The following is a 16,184-nucleotide window of genomic DNA, read 5'->3' as shown; positions in this document are numbered from 1 at the left end:
GTTCCAGGTTGTACGCACTTTGGACCGTACGGTAAAAAAAATCGTCAATAATTTGATTTACAATAATCATTTCGAGCAACAACATACATATTTAGATATTTGAAAAAAAAAATTATGTAAAATGTGGTAACATTTGAGAATAAGTGTACAGATAAACATAACCAACTTGTTGACACACTTGAGGGCCGAATTTCAACAAGTTATTTCACTCTGAATTTTAGCCTTAAATTTAGGCTAAAGTCCAGAGTTAGATGTAGTGCCATCTACTGGTGAGGTTGCAGTTTGCAAGCAACAACATACCTTTCCTTTTTTATCGTAAAACCTCTTGTAGGAATAGGCAAGGAGCTACTCTTATAATACTATTACACACGTTTTTTTGTCATAATTTGACACTATGTGACAATATGTTAAGGTCCTTGCGAGTATGACGGTTGGTAGTTGCAATTTATTTCGTGAAGAAATGCCACTCGAGCACAGGACTCTGGTGGGACGAGAGGAGGGTTTACATCATGATACTTGCTGATCGAACAGCCAAAGTTGCTGGGCAATATTTTTCCTCATATTTAACTTTTTATGCGCAGATGTCGGCCATATTACCTGCACAGAGAATGTTTTGTTACTGCCGTTTAACTTCCTGCTGATGCAAATGTAATAAATGCAGGACTGAAATGTACTATACTTTTCATTGTGCATCCCCGTGCTGCATAATGACAATACTAGATAGATAGATAGATAATTGAATCGTTGTGTGAAGTTTCTGAATGATAAATGCACCAAAATGTTTCCAGAGCAGCCAAGAATAACCAAATCGAATACTGGCTCTAGCGAGAGCCTTTCGCATTTTTGCATTAAATAAAGGCAACAATGGGTACCTAAACTCACGAATCCCAGTGCTAAATGATTTAAGACCAGAGTATTGATAAGCTCTTATGTAACCTGTGGCTCAATTTCAATATTTGTTTACCAAAATCTATGGATGTTGTCATCAGGTTCGGCTATGGAGCTCAATTCGTGTGGGAAAAACACAAAATCAAATAGTTGAGTTTTAAGGGTTTTTGCTGAACATAGAAAACATAAATCAAGTACACATATTTATAATGAAAAATAAACTTTGTTAAAGTGGGCAGTCATCGTGTTCATCCAACTCGTGGGTAGCTCGCCATCTTCATCCGATACAAATTTGTATCAGCTCAAAAACCTGACCTATACAAAAGGTCACATAAAAACAGTTAATTCAAAACACAAAAGAATGTTAATAGCAGTAACCAAAAGCGCTGACATAGTCAGGGAAATACAAAGGAAAAGGGAAAAAAACCATGTAATATAACAAAATGGTGGTCTAACATGTACACAAAACATGCTAAGCACATTGCACAGTCCACAACACAAAATTCACTTAAAAGTAATCAAGGTACAATCGCGCTGCACTCACCGTTGTTTGCACCAAAATAAAACAGGTTGTGGCCACCCTTGACCCGGATATTTATTTGGACTCGGGTCCTGGATTGGCCAATTAAAGGATTTTCCTCCCTGAGCCAATCAGTGGGTTACACTTACATCACTGGTCGCTTTTATTAGTACTTTTAAAAAGAATAGTGTGTAGCATAGGGGATTCATTGGCAGAAATGGAATATAACATCCATAACTATGTTTTAATCAGTGTATAATCACCTGAAACTAAGAAACGTTGAGTTTTTGTTTACTTAGAATGACTGACAAGAGACTTTCACATTATCTAACGGTAGGGATGCATCCCTATGCTACACTATTAAAGATTGCAATATTTATAAAGCACCAATGTTAAAACGTCTTGCCTTAGATCCCAACTTGTCCATTCTGCTGCAGCTCTATGGCGCTGCTAATTTCCGTGAACTAAAGCTATACAGGAAATACGTAGCCCTCATTAAACGGCCCTGAACCCTGAACCAGTGGCCAATACACTTCATGACATTAATTGATGCGTTTGTGTAGATATCTTTGGATCCGATATCAGTCATAGAATCAGATATTTCATGGGGTTGAGTTGTTTTGTAATTTGGGAAAAAAGTAAATTAATGCTATATATAAGAGCGATTATTGTAATTGCTATTAATCAATACATAGAAATAACTAAAATATCATACAACCTTAATATCTGCTTTATTTGGGGAAAAGAAATCCATAAACAAAAACCGTAATATGTCACAATACAAAAAAAGAAGAAAGGCCCATCGCCAAACCATTTTAGCCTTGCACCCCAAGCTTTAACTTCAATTAACTAAAAACACAATACAAAGGTTACAATTTCTCATTTAACTGACAAGCTGATCATAACAGCAGGATTAAGTAAACCGATTAAAATATACTAAGAAAATTAGAGACAACAATAAAAAGTTATAGTACAATAATGACAATATCATTAAAGAAGGGATGAGAAGAGTTGAGTAAAAGGCAAATTTGAAATACACATTAATATGTCCTTACAAAGCCGAGTAAGACACACAGTACATGGTAGACATTATAGTAATAAGATAAGCCTATCATCCATCTGAAAGAATATTCAACTCATCAACTACACCACTCATGACTTGACCCACTGATTAACACAATCAAATGAATCTCTGGTACACACAAAGACGGTCCTAAAAACTCAAATGTTTAACCTGATTGTGCCTCGAGATATAGTACAATGCCTTCCAGTAAAGTGAAAATGTCTATGTCACTGAGTAGCTATTAATTCCATTACCCACCTGAGCCACAAAATGTGGCCATCAGGGGTAACTTTGGCATGGAAACAAGGGGTTAGGTCAGTAATGCAGAAGACCTTTCCATGAATACAGTACATAGACACATGTTAATACACACCCACACAAAATATACACACTCACCGCATGCAGACCTGCACTGGAGAAAGCAAACCACCATACAGTTGCGCACGCACACACACTACAAAGTACAAGTAAGTAAATTAGTATGGGAAAATCTCTCATACATTCTAGTTGAAGCATACCCCTGCATAGCGCCTGAGTCAGAATATGGGCCCGAAGGAGCAAAACATTCTCAAATGTGATGTGTGGACACAACAAATGACAAAATAATACCCCATCTTAGTTATGAATCCCTAACCCACAACTTACTCTCCTTGACCGCTGCTCTCAAGGCACTACATGTAGGCGATACTGTGTAAAATCCACTTGGTCGTAAATCAAACCAATTCCATATGTAGATCTGGTAAGGACCCTTTCTCTCTTCATTCCCATCATGGCACATTTCAACCTTGTTTAAATCTACTCAACTTCAAATCACCCCTCACCATCAGCTTTTAGATCTGAAAGTGTTTGATAGCAGAGAGCAAAATGGCACATAATCCTATATATAGACTAAGGACCACGGTGTAGAAGCCTATCAAATAATTTAAGACCTGCTTTAATTTGTTGAGGACAAATGGTTGATAAGAAATTAAGCATCAGCAAAACGTTTTTGGCCCCTCCCCAATTTTCTCCGTGTCAAATCTCATTGGAAGCTGCCCTTTCCATCTGTGCTTGGAGGCAGCTCCCTCTTCTCCCAGAGCCTACAACAGAAGGCAGGTGGACTTCTTGCCACGTTTCTTGGCCTGCAGTGCTGCCCGAGTTGCCATCTCAAAGACTTCCCTCACACCATCTTTGGATTTGGCAGAACACTCTTGGTAGCCGTAGGCACTGATGCGGTTCGCCATCTCTTTGCCATCTTCGTATTTAACTGGCTCCTGGAGACATGTCAGAGAGAAGGTTTACATGTTTACTTCTACACCATATGCAGCGGGAAAAAAGCTATTCGCTGAAGGATGAAAGAAAACTCCTCTCATTTTATATTACGGTCCATGTTTGTGCTTTATCCCTATTCAAAGAAAGAAAGACAAGATGCACAAGCCAGCATATACATTTTTTTTTTTTTAAACTGACCTGTTTCATTTTGGCAAGCTCTCGTCTGGTGTGCTCATCATTCCGCAGATCCTTTTTATTGCCCACCAGGATAATGGGAACATTTGGACAGAAGTGTTTCACTTCAGGGGTCCACTTTTCTGGAATATTCTCTACAGCGAAAAGAGAGAAAGAATGCAGTAATCAGACACATACATCACAGTCACAAGGCGTTTGATACATCGTGGTGTGACTGTTGCTCAGACAATACCTAAACTATCAGGGCTGTCCACAGAGAAGCACATGAGAATAACATCAGTATCGGGGTAGGAGAGAGGCCTCAGTCGGTCATAGTCTTCCTGACCTGCTGTATCCCAAAGTGCAAGCTCTACCTGAGAAAAGAGAGATACAGATGCATACATTATGGCTATGAAAAGAGGGCTACTTGTGCTTGCAAGTTAAATTACAATATTAAGAGTTTAGGCAAGACATGTTACTACGTATAGCCATTTAACATTCTTCACAAACTTTAGATATGAAGCCAGAATAGAGAGAACATATGTACTATACTGGCAACAATATAAAAACACTAACAATATCACTCAATGTTCATTATATTGGACCTTTGGCTATGCAAAGTCAAACTGGAACCGACTATTCCAAAACAAAATTGGAAACATTTGGTAATTAATGAATGTCTGCATGAACCCAGTTCGGAGTACTTCATAGGTCTCACCTGTTTCCCATCCACCTCAATGTCTGCCACATAGTTCTCGAACACCGTGGGGACGTAGACCTCGGGGAACTGGTCCTTGCTGAAGACGATGAGCAGACACGTCTTCCCACATGCACCATCCCCAACAATCACCAACTTCTTCCTGATGGCTGCCATCTGTGGAACAGAGTCCAATGTAAGGATCAACTAGTATACACGGTTATCCAAGTATTTATAGTCTCGAAGTTGCTCTCCACTAATGCACACCCAGACATAATATAATCAAGTTTGCACGTTAAGTAACCGGATGAATCAGACTTCACGGAGCCATTACAAAGATGTCTGTCCTTCATCAACAGTTCCACCTGGTTGGCACATCATGTTAGAAGTTAACAGCTTAGGCAATGTAAGAAACGCAGGAATGTCTTACATTTTAATTTAAAAAATAGCCCGCTGGCAAACGAGCCGGCTCCCTCGGAGGTGTAAACACACAACACGTCTGAACAGAGTAACGTTAGACCGGGCCTGTCAAACAGCTAACACTAGCTAGCAAGCAAGCTAACGGGTTTTCCCGGGGTTTGTCACACTGTCATTCATCGTATTCGGTCTGAAAGAGCCACCGCGGCGTTCATCGCACTGCTGTGGCACTTCTGACTCTGAAACAAGAATCCGCATGAAGTCTAAAGGCTACTGCTGAGGAAGATTACCGCTTGATGTTCTGTGTCCGCTTTTCTCCTCTTCCTGACCGACTGGAGAACTCCGCCCACTTCTAATGCGCATGTGCGCCAGGACGTCATTCTTCAGTCGGCTGCGGCAATCAATTCATCTACCTAATATAGCATAGTTTACAATTCTATTATTTAATAAATATCAACAAATGAGTGATGTATCGGAAACAATAAAACATGAATAAGAACTACGTCATAAATAGGACAAGTCTAATAATCAGACTTCATGTGTCTTTTATTTATTAAGCTTTCAATAATGCAATACGCTTTCAATTGTGTAAGTTGTAAGCCCAAATATAAAAAACATATTTATTTGTACATACGAATTTATACATTGAAATTATAATTTAGGTAGAGGGAAAATATATAGCCCATTTACATGTGTTCATGGCTAAATAGTGGAGGGAGATTAACACTAAATGACAGCATATAGTATTGGCTACAGATATTTACATGTTGAGTCGAAGTACTAGACAATTTCAACTTTAGCTTAAAATGAAATCCTATATCACAATTGAGTCATCATTTTTCCATCAATTTCCATTTCACCCAAGATTTAGCTTTGTATATTTGGGTTTGTGTTGAATCGCAAGCATGAGTCACAATTATCTTACATTAAGAGCCCTTTATGTGCAAGTTCACAGCTCACTCCTGCCTGAGAAGTATGGCACAGAGACTCTTAAGGCTGTACTGCATTACAGTCTCAACTCTCACTGAGACTCTTCAAAAGCATCTCCATGATTCAGAAGAGGAGATCCCCTCTTCAAGCTCCCTTTAAAGTGAGCATGGCTTCCCTCTCCTCTTTAGAGTTTATTTGAAGGCATTCTCACTCAGATTGAGCTGTTCATAGATGCAAGAGTTACAGCACTGCTGCTTCTATTAGTTTCTATGGACACTGCAGGTACAGATGCTCCGATTGGCTGCTTGGCTCAGCCAGTCTCAGCTCTATTTCCTGACGATGGTGGTGCTGTTGCTGCGCTGGTAGAACAGCACATATGCTTGATTGGTCTGAAGCTGGTTCTCCGAGACTGGAGTCACACTGTAGTTGGGTAGATGGAGAGTAATAATAAGAAACAACTAGAGGTTTATATCCTGTATGTGTCACACTACAGACAGAGTGGGCTTTGTAAGTAGCAGTTTGCAGGGCAATGCTTATTAAAACACAATTATTCGGGTGCAGGGTGCGCCTCACCTCGAGTCATTGTAGAAACACCAACCATTTTCGTCTGAACAGCAGGCTGTGTAGTGGCCCATGTTCACCGTCCCAGTGTGGTTACATATTGCATATAAATCATACAGCACTGGGCCTGTGGGGACATACATAGATACGTCTTCATAACGTGTGTCGGATTATTCCATGAGTTGTAGAAGTAAATAAAACTAACAGTTTTAACAAATCTTCATCTGTCACATTGAAAAAAATTACAACAAATATAGAACACAGTTTTTGCATTATGTTGTATTTTAATTGGTTGAAGGGTCAACTCAAGCAGGTAAAAGGGATTTGGTTGTTACCACAGTCGACGGGCCCGTAGCGTCCGAGGTCCAGGTCAGTGAGTGGGAAGGACACGTACACGGTACTTTTACTGATGGACCACCGTGACGTCGTGAAACGGTTCAGATCTGAACAAGACTGTTAAGTATCATAACTTCAGACACAAAAAATACTCTTAATATTTTAAGTTGTGGTCAAGGATACGGATCACAATAACCTGGGGAAACCTCTGGATGGAAAGCCGCTTGGTGCACTCTGTGTGCCTGTTACACCTCTCGCACATCTTAAACACACACGTTCAAAACATTTGTAAACACACATGGTCTGTTGCAACTTGCCAGTACAAAAAAATTCATGAAAAATGCTGGAATGTTGAGGAAAGTGTCATCTGCCACTCTTATTTGACTTTGTATAATGCTGTATTGACCCATATATTCATTATTGAAATGTTGTTTGATGTGCTACTAACTCATCCTACTTCCCATCCAATTCAATGACACTTTAAATTCAGAGGAAGTACTCCGGAACTTTAGTCAATTTGATAAAGAAATTAAACGTAGGATCAATTGATATCAATACTTTTACATGTGTTTATGTATCATTTCAGACCTTCAATCACATCCTACCAGGATTTTTTTAAACTTACGTTTGTAGTTCTAAATATACCGTTAAATGTGGAGGTCCCTCTCCCGGTAACAGTTTGAAATCTAATACAAAATCATTTATATGTCTAAAAAAGTCAATAGAAAAACAAAACTTCACATGTTTTCTTGTTCCCACTCATGTTTATCTCTCATGCCGATGTTTATTATTATATTTGATTGTTGAATACTTGTTTTGTATTGACACTGTATACGCTTTTTGGCTTCCTTCCTCCCTTTGCAAATATTTACTGGCGCTCTATTGCTTCATTTCTTTTTCACAGTGATGTTTAGATTGTGCAAACAAATAGATATTTAGGTGTATAGGTAACAGATGCATGCAAATATCGTTTCTGGACCAAACCATTTCTAGTTTAAAGTGTCGGCGTCATTGACCTTTGCCCTCAACAGTAAGAGGCACATGGTTGATGCATTTTAATCCATTGGTGTTGCACACTGTGAGCTTACTGGTGAGTTTTCTTTTTCCAGTTCCTCCTCCTGAGAGAAGAGGTCCAGGCACTCCCTCAGCGTGACCGCCCCAACAGAGCTCCTCTTGGGGATGGGCAGCGACAGATCACAGAACACATCGAATGTGTTGGAGTCGTGGGAGCACACGGAGCAGTGCAGCGAGCTCCTCAGCTGGCCTGAGAACAGGTCTGCGAGAATGGCGGAAGGAATCGTCAGTGGGTTGCCCTCATTGGATTTATAATGCAGAGTCTGATGGATCAACAAGACTGGAAAGCTCATCTCACCGACTATTCTGCTGTCATCTCTCTCCAAGTGCTTCTTCCACATGGCCGCTGCCTCCTCCGAAATCCTAATGGGAGAATGAGAGACGAGGGAAAGAGAGATGTGGTCACATGAAGGACACAAACGTTTCAAACAGAGAACATTTCCCACTTTAAACACACCTAAATCTGGCAAATGTCAGTTCGGGCTCCTTCCCGGTTCGTCGGATGTAGGGTCTGCGGTTGATTTCTGTGTGCAGCTTGTCCAAGAGGAACCTGAGGAACTCCTGCGCATCCTGTTGACTGGGTTAAGCACAGAGACAAAGACGCCTTACGTTACAGGCAGCTATTTCTATTCCAGTCTCAAATGTAAAGGCAACCTGTACTCGAGGTAGAAAATGAATCGAAATAGTTACAGTGCCTCTCTCGTCCTTGAAACAGCTGTGCCGATACAGAAGATATTGTATTGCACTGCATTCAAGGCTCATGGAAAGATGCAGGTAACCTTGAAGGAAAGAGAAACATCATCTATATTCTCACCTGTAACCACTGAAGTAAGGCACGGCTTCTTTAAATATACTGTAAAACTGTCGTGGGTTTACAACTGTGTCCCCGTCATTTACATCCCAAAGGCCGGACAGCACCTGAGAGAAAGCTGGCACAGGAAGACGGGGAGCGATGAGAAAGATGAAAACTTAAGGAGGCGGGAACAGCAGGAGAGAGGAAAATACCTTCCATGAGCCGAGCCTCCTCTTTGGAGAACTTCTCATCCCGATAGGACATGAGGAGGCTGTAGTCCCTGAGGCTACGTGTGTGAGACAAACATTGGACTACTGCGTTCAGGAAACACTATTTTGGAGACAAAGTAGAGAAGAGAGTGTGCATGTTTAGGAAACAAATTGATTTTGGAAAAAGTATTTAATCAAACCACATTCTGGATCATTTAACACTTACTGTGTTTCCTATGTTTCTAAGGCCAAACCTTCCACTTCCTAAGGACAGATGCTCTTTCTGGAAGAAAAAAAAAGACAACTCATGATGCTATCGACCCAAACTATGAATCAGTTACATCTGCAAGAATACAGCCATTTTGTACCCTAATATTTGACCCCAAAGTCTGTACAACATGTTACTCTCGATCTGTGTGTACCACATTGGAAGACCAGATTTAGCCTTCTTATCCCATTAGCATAACAAGAGAGGCTAAAAGGAGGTCAGCCTGAAGGATTCATCCTATTAGAGACCAAGGAGTGCTGACCGGTGCTTAAGCACATGTGTGTTGGTCTGGACTCTTCTTTAATTATCTTACACAAACTTTGTCTATATAAAGTTTGTCTCACAAATGTCCCATAAATGCCACGTTAAGAACAAACTTTCCAGAACACCAGACTGAGGTTTTACTACAGATTTAAGGGTTATATGCGTTTCGCACACCTCGTTGTCAGCGACCAGAAGCAAGCCCATCAGTGAGGTGTAGAGAACCGACTGGGAGATGTCGGCTGTCTCTCTCTGGAGGCCGTTCTGGGAGACCAGGGTTCGACACAGGGCCTCACAAGAGCCCTCAGCGTTGACGCCACTGGCTCCTGGCATCCTATTTTACTGGTACAACTCAGCAGTGTCTTCCAATTAAACTGGGACGGATAGAAGGGTTTCCCTAAGAAATGAAAGCCAGGCAGGTTTGCACCTCAAATTGGGACCACTTCTGCTTATTCATACATTTAGTGTCAAGTCAGCAGAACGTGACGGTAGTTCATAAGAAATAGAGAGTCCTCTTTTTCCAGGTAAATTATGTGGTATGTCATTTACAGCTGAGAGGGAAAAGACAAGTATTGATTTGTAAATGAGCTTCCCCTGCAGATAAATCTCTATCTTGAATAAGTCGAGTTGACCATTTCCTCTCGTAAGGACAGTCAGGAGAGTCAAGGTCCAACGGAGCTCCATGAATGCAGATTTGACAATAACAGCTAATGGTCACATATTTAAAAAAATTAAAAAGACTATTACGAGACCTGACCTTAAGTGTTTACTGATATAAGTCAATTAAATACCATGTAGAATCTCACATCCATTTTAAGTTATCAAAGCCAAATCTGCTCTTAATGTTGTTTTCCGCAGGTTAAGAGTTAAATCTCGCAAACAAAATTTGTTGCAAATCTATTCTTGATAAATATACCAGCATTAACAAACAAACAGAGCAGTTTGGACTCACCTGCTCACTTGCGTCACTCTTTCTGTGAACAAACTGTCCCAACCAAACTGTTCCCATCCCCTGCTGAGCTGTTAAAAATGCATCAGGGGACGTCTACAGTTTCACAGTGTGTCTGTCTGTAGGCTAAAACTGAAAGTCTACCTCTCTCCCCTGTCCTTTCACCAGTGTCACAGGGGGAGGAGAGAGCGCGAAAGGGGGAAGAGGGAGGGAGGATAATCATGACTAATCTTTTACATGTAGATCTTGTTTACTTAAACGTGTGTGTATTTGTAAGGAGTACCGAAAACACTTCTATGTCAGTTTATTTTAAAACAATGAAAACATGTTACACATTAAATCCACATTCAGTAATACTGTTCTAAAGCTGTACATCAAACATCACCACAATCGCACAATTCATTAGCAAAGGCAGGAACAGACTAAATCCATGTCGGCAATTCTATATGTGTTTTAGCACAATAATCTTTCACAGTTTATATTGTATTCTCTCCAATGACAATGTGCAGTTCACTTCCCCATGATCATCAGTCCGACAGTCAGCGGGTATGATCAGCCATTTCTGTGTCTGAGCTGAGGCTGAGCTGAGCTATGTGATACAGGGCGGGATCAGGGGGAAGGGAGCGCTGCGACTGGCTGGGCCGAGCGGTCCCATCTCGTGACCGGACGATGGCTTGGCGCAGGCAGGTGATCCACTGCTGCTTGCTGAAGGAGTCGTTGGCCTGCAGGCTGTACGGGCGAGCTTTGGAGCGCCCTCTGCTGCTCACACGGAAACAGTTTTTCACTGGGATGGAATGACAAAGATGGAGGAAGGAAACTGAGTGGAAGCAAAGGAGGAGGTTATGCTTCAACTAATGGGGTGGAGGGGTCACTGTTTCTCAATCTGAGGACTTGGTTGTGGCCTAAAGGTACCTCCTTTAACCCTCCCTTTACCTGCATGAAACACTATAATTACACCCCATTACTGTGGGGCTAAAACAATTGATAATTTAGTTGATATACAGAATATTAATGCAATAATTTTGCAAATTAGCTAATTGTTTAAGTCATTCATTGAGGATACCAACTATTTGCTGAATAAAGCTTCCATATTCAGACCATTTGATGCTGTCAATATCAAAATAATGCATTTGTCGTATGCATTTGTTACCTTTATCATTGCCTCCAGTGAAGGCTCCCCTGAAGGTGCCCCCTCCCCCAGCCTCCCCATCTGGGATCTCCTCCAGATTTATCAAGGCATTGGGCAGAGGCTGTCTGTACACATGGAACACCTGACCTCCCTCTCTGTCCTCCCCCGGCCTGGTCAGCACCAAGGCCAGCTCAAACAGGAAGACGTGCACCCGCTGACGGAGACAGACATTAAGAAAGTACAAAATAATCTATTAATCAGATATTATGGTACAATCTTAGGGAGGCCTTAGAGGTTTTGACCGTTTTTAAGTTAAGATACAAACAAATCAACAACTTCAAGAGAACCAGAGAGCCGCTACCTGGCCCTTGTTGTTCTTGAGCTCTCCGTGGCAGTACAGGAAGCGGGACAGCTGGATCTCTTGTAGTCTCTGACTCTCTTCGAGGTAAACAAGGCAGCGCCTGAAGAACTGACACTCAGCCTCGCCCGTCTTCTTGTTCACCTCCGCCACGATGCTCTGGATTAGTTGCAACTGAACAGAACAAATGTTTATCATGGGTCATTTTGTGTGTCATCTCTTGGCCGGGTTCTGCGTAGGATACAACTCACTATATATTTAAGCAAAAGAATAGTACAAATATGTAGTCTGTTTACGATGATAACATGACACTTCTTATTAAATTAAAAACTGCCCCCCGAACATACTTATTATTTCTCATTCCTCAGGTCTCGGTAGAAAGTCATTACAAATGAAGGATCACTGAAGTTTATGTTTCATAAAATCATTTTCTCTTGCTTCCATTAAGAGGCGCCAAGGTGCAAAGTCTTTTAAATTAAAAAGGGAACACAAGTGTCGGAACTTTCCACACTTGCAGTCTGATGGGTTTAGGAAGGGGAATACACTTATAAAGACTAAGTGTCCAACATTTACTTGGCAGTAGTGGATATTCAGTCATGAGCCTTAATAATCTGGAAATTGGCCAGACACATTTTTGTTTTCATGAAACTAAGAAAAAAATCAGACCACTTATAAGATTGTGACAATAATTAAATTAGTAGCAATTAACAATTATTGTACAGTGCATATAAGCACATTTAAAAGGAAACTCGGGTCTATCTAAAGCAGCCCACATCTTGGAGCTCCGTGAGAACCTTTTTAGAAGAACGTGAATGGGAGGACAGCAACTCACAGCATCGGGCAGGAAGTCCTCATCCGGGTGCTCTGGAGGCGTGCACTTCTGGATCTCTTTCAGCAGCAAGGGGTATTTAACCAAACGGCTTCGGGGAAGATCCAGGAAGTTCCACAGGTCCAGTTTCCTGCTGAACGAGGACTCCTGACACAGACGCAAGAAGTGCTCAACTCTTTTATCATGCTTCTTCTGGTCCAGCAGGGCTTTAGCCCCCACCTGGTTACAGCAGTAGGTAACATAGGCCTCCAGGCAAGGGAACTGAGGAGAGAAGGACGAGGAGATGAAACGTGTTGTCGGTTAAAAGCAGAGATGCACACAGACTGAACTTGACGACGGGTTTAGAGAGGAACACAATAGAGTAAATACAGGAACTATTGAGTGAATGTGGTTTGTGCCCTTTTCTCCCCTTCTCTCCGTCCTTGGTTTCCATGGAGATACTCACCCAGTTCATCAAGGTAGGCCCCACCTGTCCGATGGTCTTCTCTGATCCCTTCAGCCGCTCGAGACGACTCAGAAGATCTGGGATGAAATAAAGACAGAACATTTAAAACCCATCATATACAGTATGTTGAGCAAAACCGTTGATACAGTTTTAAACGTTGAAAGTCAAATATGTATTTTCCACTCTGCCCTACTTTCCTTCATACACAATTATGACAGGTTGCTATGGGGGAGAGATCAAAGCAGCGAGAGCGTTTACCTTGATGGAGAGGAATGAGAGAATCCAGTGTACCAAAGATCTGTCCAAGCTCACTCTCTGTCATGATGTCCAACTTGAGCATGGGCTCATAGTAGACCTGGGAGCACAGAGACCAGGAGGAAAGGTGCGGCGACAATAAAAGCAGAGCCAATAGAGGCGTATGGAAGTGTGAGAACCTTAAATCAGCAGAATGAGTCCCGAGGTAATAATAGAGGTCAAATGTTATATTTTGGTGGACAAGTACCTTCTTGAGCAGGCTGAGGTCTTCAATGAGTTGCCTCTCCCCCTGAGTCAGCTCATAGATCACCTGAGGATTGAACGGCAACACGTGGATGCGAGCACACACACGCGCAAACACGCACTCGCATACGAGGTGGAAAACACAGAAGGACGGCATGAGCTCTCACAGCTGATTGTTCAATACAGGAAGTTGAGGCTCACATCCTCTTTCAGAAGGCCTGTGTAGTGTATAGCTGCTTCAGAAATAAAGAGGAGGCACTAGTCACCCCGCCCACACTGCAACCACAGCCCCCAAGCTTGACCCACTCGCCACCCAAAAACATTACGTTATATTCCAAAAATATGGAAGTTAGGTTTCTGCGGCTGAGCGACACTGGAGCACCTCTTGTCGTTTGATCTCCTTGGCAGTGAGGTTATGGCTCTCCACAGTGTCACTCCAGCACTGGCTGTTGCGTCGGCGTGGAAACGACGAGGCCTTTGTGCGAGAGCGGAGCGGAGCCGGGGGCAAAGGTCGAGCCTCCGTGCGAAAACTAATAGACCGCTGTGTGAAGAGCAGAGTGGTTGAAAGTCACCGGCGATTCATTTTGTATGATAACAGGTTTGCGAGTGTTTGTGCATCGTTACCGAAATAGACTGTCCGATGCGTTTCAGAGCAGGGGTCTTCACCGGGGTTATGAGACCGGTTAGGCTGTTGGACTTCACCACAGGTTTGACCCTTTTGGTACTGGGCTCCTGAAATGAAAACATTACCCATTTTGAGCAGATTAGTTCCCAGGCTCATCAGGGAGGGTCAGTCAGACTATTACTGGCTGCACATCAAACGATTAATAACTCAACACATATCTGGCACATGCAAAAGAGGAACAACTCACCTCTGAATACCTCATGGGGTCGGACATCATCTCACCCTCCTCATCTTCCTCATCGTCCTTTTCATCCTGAAAAACATAATGGGTCCCACAACAGAATAAGCATGAGGTGCGCTTGAGAAAGACGAGAGTTGAGGAAAGAGATGTCGAGAGGGGTGAGATGTTGCAGCGCTCTCATTTCCTGTGTGACTCTTTCAAAGAGGAAGAAGGTTTACACTTTGCTTCTGGAGTAAAACACAAGATGTCGGGCTGCTTTTGCAACACTCACCACATCACCTGCATGTTCAGCGAAGAATCGGAGATGCATCGAAATACATGCAGTAGAAATGGATTTGTGCGTTTATGACACAAAAGATAAAGATGAATGAATGCAACGCAAGTTCGCTCGTAAAGTCGAAAACAAAATGAAGATGTCATAAAAGAGCATTTAGAGGTTGGGGCATTCGGGGAGCTTCCGTGGCTGCACAATGTTCACGCTGCGCTCAGCATTGTGGTCACAAAGGGAAGGTTGACTAACTTCCGCTAGTTGGAGAGAAACGTGGAGGTGAAGTTAGACATCACTCACCACTATGATTCTCACCACAGGTTCAGGGTCTTGTTTTCTCTTCTTCTAAAAAGAAGAATTGTAAATGATTGAGGCTCTTGGTTTAATAAATAATAATAAGAGCACAATGAGGTCAAATCATCAGGGTAAACGTTGTGACTTACCCCAGCAAGGTCACAGGGGATGGAGGGAGTCTCTAATGTTGCGGCACTAAAAAAAAAGCCAAAACCAAACAGCCATGAACACGATGGTTACATTCATAGTTTTAATCACAAGGTCGCTCGATGGATCCTAGGAGCATGTCTCACTCGTCTAATACAGCATGTACTACAGTCCATTGAGAACAGTTACTGCGAGTACTTAACAGTAATATCAAAGTGTTTTGCGTTGTTCCCATGACACCAGATGTAAAACAACTTGAGGTACTCCTCACATGATGGATGCATGTTAAGCCAGTCAGAGCAGTTTGTGGACCACAAAGTAGAAACATAACTAAATGTAGAGGTAGCATACCAGGAAGTCCTCGTTTTACCGGTCTCTTCTACTTCCATCTTCCCTTGGTCTTCAAAGCATCTTCACAGAAACGGTACGTTCTCAAACCGAGACGGGCATAAGACTTTCACGCCGGGCTTTTCGGTTTCAGCAAAGTACAGCGAGTTGTTCGCAGCGAGCTCGTCAGAGTTCAGTGCTCTCCTCCCTCCTCACTTTCTTCCTCATCTCGCTGCCGACCACATCCGTTACGGTTGCACATATTCACGTATCCGCTCCACTCGGAGGGTTCAGAAATGGACTTGTTCAAACAGATTTCATTTTAAAACCACTTGGTAACCCAAAGAACGCAAATGGAATAAGTTGTATGAGAAGAAATGTACGACAGTAAACTAAACTATTAATAAACTACTCTTTACATTCCAGCATAACCAACGCACATTTGTTAAATTATTTAGGACAGATCCTTTCTTGCTCTGATAAGGCATTTTCACAGGTAGGTGTTTCAGATTCAGGCGGCGCTTCCCGGATATGGATAATATTGAAATTGCTGATAAGAGCCAGAAGCAAGTCAAGACAGGAAAAACACCACAAGTGACATGATTACCAAAACAACTTTACACAAAGTAAAA

The 16,184-nt window shown here is 42.1% G+C and overlaps 3 protein-coding genes across 5 annotated transcripts; all 3 read right to left on the bottom strand.

Moving 5' to 3' along the window:
• Positions 1–2,122: 2,122 nt before the first annotated feature.
• LOC130199381 (rho-related GTP-binding protein RhoA-C-like) lies at positions 2,123–5,405 on the bottom strand. The gene is made up of 5 exons (XM_056422839.1): positions 5,301–5,405; positions 4,615–4,770; positions 4,150–4,270; positions 3,921–4,051; positions 2,123–3,724 (listed from the first exon to the last, which is right to left on the bottom strand). Exons 1-5 carry the CDS (start codon positions 5,388–5,390, stop codon positions 3,551–3,553), a joined length of 672 nt encoding a protein of 223 aa, XP_056278814.1. The 5' UTR covers positions 5,391–5,405; the 3' UTR covers positions 2,123–3,550.
• Positions 5,406–5,538: 133 nt separating this feature from the next.
• On the bottom strand, positions 5,539–10,588 carry usp21 (ubiquitin specific peptidase 21). 2 transcript variants are annotated; one of them, XM_056422802.1, is made up of 12 exons: positions 10,395–10,482; positions 9,620–9,839; positions 9,140–9,196; positions 8,917–9,034; positions 8,726–8,840; positions 8,369–8,488; positions 8,210–8,274; positions 7,926–8,113; positions 7,021–7,099; positions 6,837–6,944; positions 6,514–6,628; positions 5,539–6,360 (listed from the first exon to the last, which is right to left on the bottom strand). In XM_056422802.1, the coding sequence occupies exons 2-12, from the start codon at positions 9,773–9,775 to the stop codon at positions 6,267–6,269; spliced, it is 1,215 nt and encodes a 404-aa protein (XP_056278777.1). In that variant the 5' UTR covers positions 9,776–9,839; positions 10,395–10,482; the 3' UTR covers positions 5,539–6,266. The 2 variants fall into 2 exon arrangements, with proteins under 2 accessions (XP_056278777.1, XP_056278778.1); XM_056422803.1 differs by lacking the exon at positions 9,620–9,839 and having other exon boundaries at positions 10,395–10,588.
• Positions 10,589–10,680: 92 nt separating this feature from the next.
• arhgef3l (Rho guanine nucleotide exchange factor (GEF) 3, like) lies at positions 10,681–16,108 on the bottom strand. 2 transcript variants are annotated; one of them, XM_056422791.1, is made up of 13 exons: positions 15,577–16,108; positions 15,228–15,273; positions 15,085–15,129; positions 14,523–14,588; positions 14,275–14,382; positions 14,033–14,191; positions 13,655–13,717; positions 13,411–13,507; positions 13,153–13,229; positions 12,711–12,968; positions 11,882–12,052; positions 11,542–11,734; positions 10,681–11,175 (listed from the first exon to the last, which is right to left on the bottom strand). In XM_056422791.1, exons 1-13 carry the CDS (start codon positions 15,612–15,614, stop codon positions 10,931–10,933), a joined length of 1,566 nt encoding a protein of 521 aa, XP_056278766.1. In that variant the 5' UTR covers positions 15,615–16,108; the 3' UTR covers positions 10,681–10,930. The 2 variants fall into 2 exon arrangements, with proteins under 2 accessions (XP_056278766.1, XP_056278767.1); XM_056422792.1 differs by lacking the exon at positions 15,085–15,129.
• Between the last annotated feature and the right edge of the window lie 76 nt (positions 16,109–16,184).

This window comes from Pseudoliparis swirei, chromosome 9 (assembly GCF_029220125.1).
Source record: "Pseudoliparis swirei isolate HS2019 ecotype Mariana Trench chromosome 9, NWPU_hadal_v1, whole genome shotgun sequence".
NCBI classification, from domain to species: Eukaryota; Metazoa; Chordata; class Actinopteri; order Perciformes; family Liparidae; genus Pseudoliparis; species Pseudoliparis swirei.
This window is presented reverse-complemented; position numbering and strand designations above follow the sequence as displayed.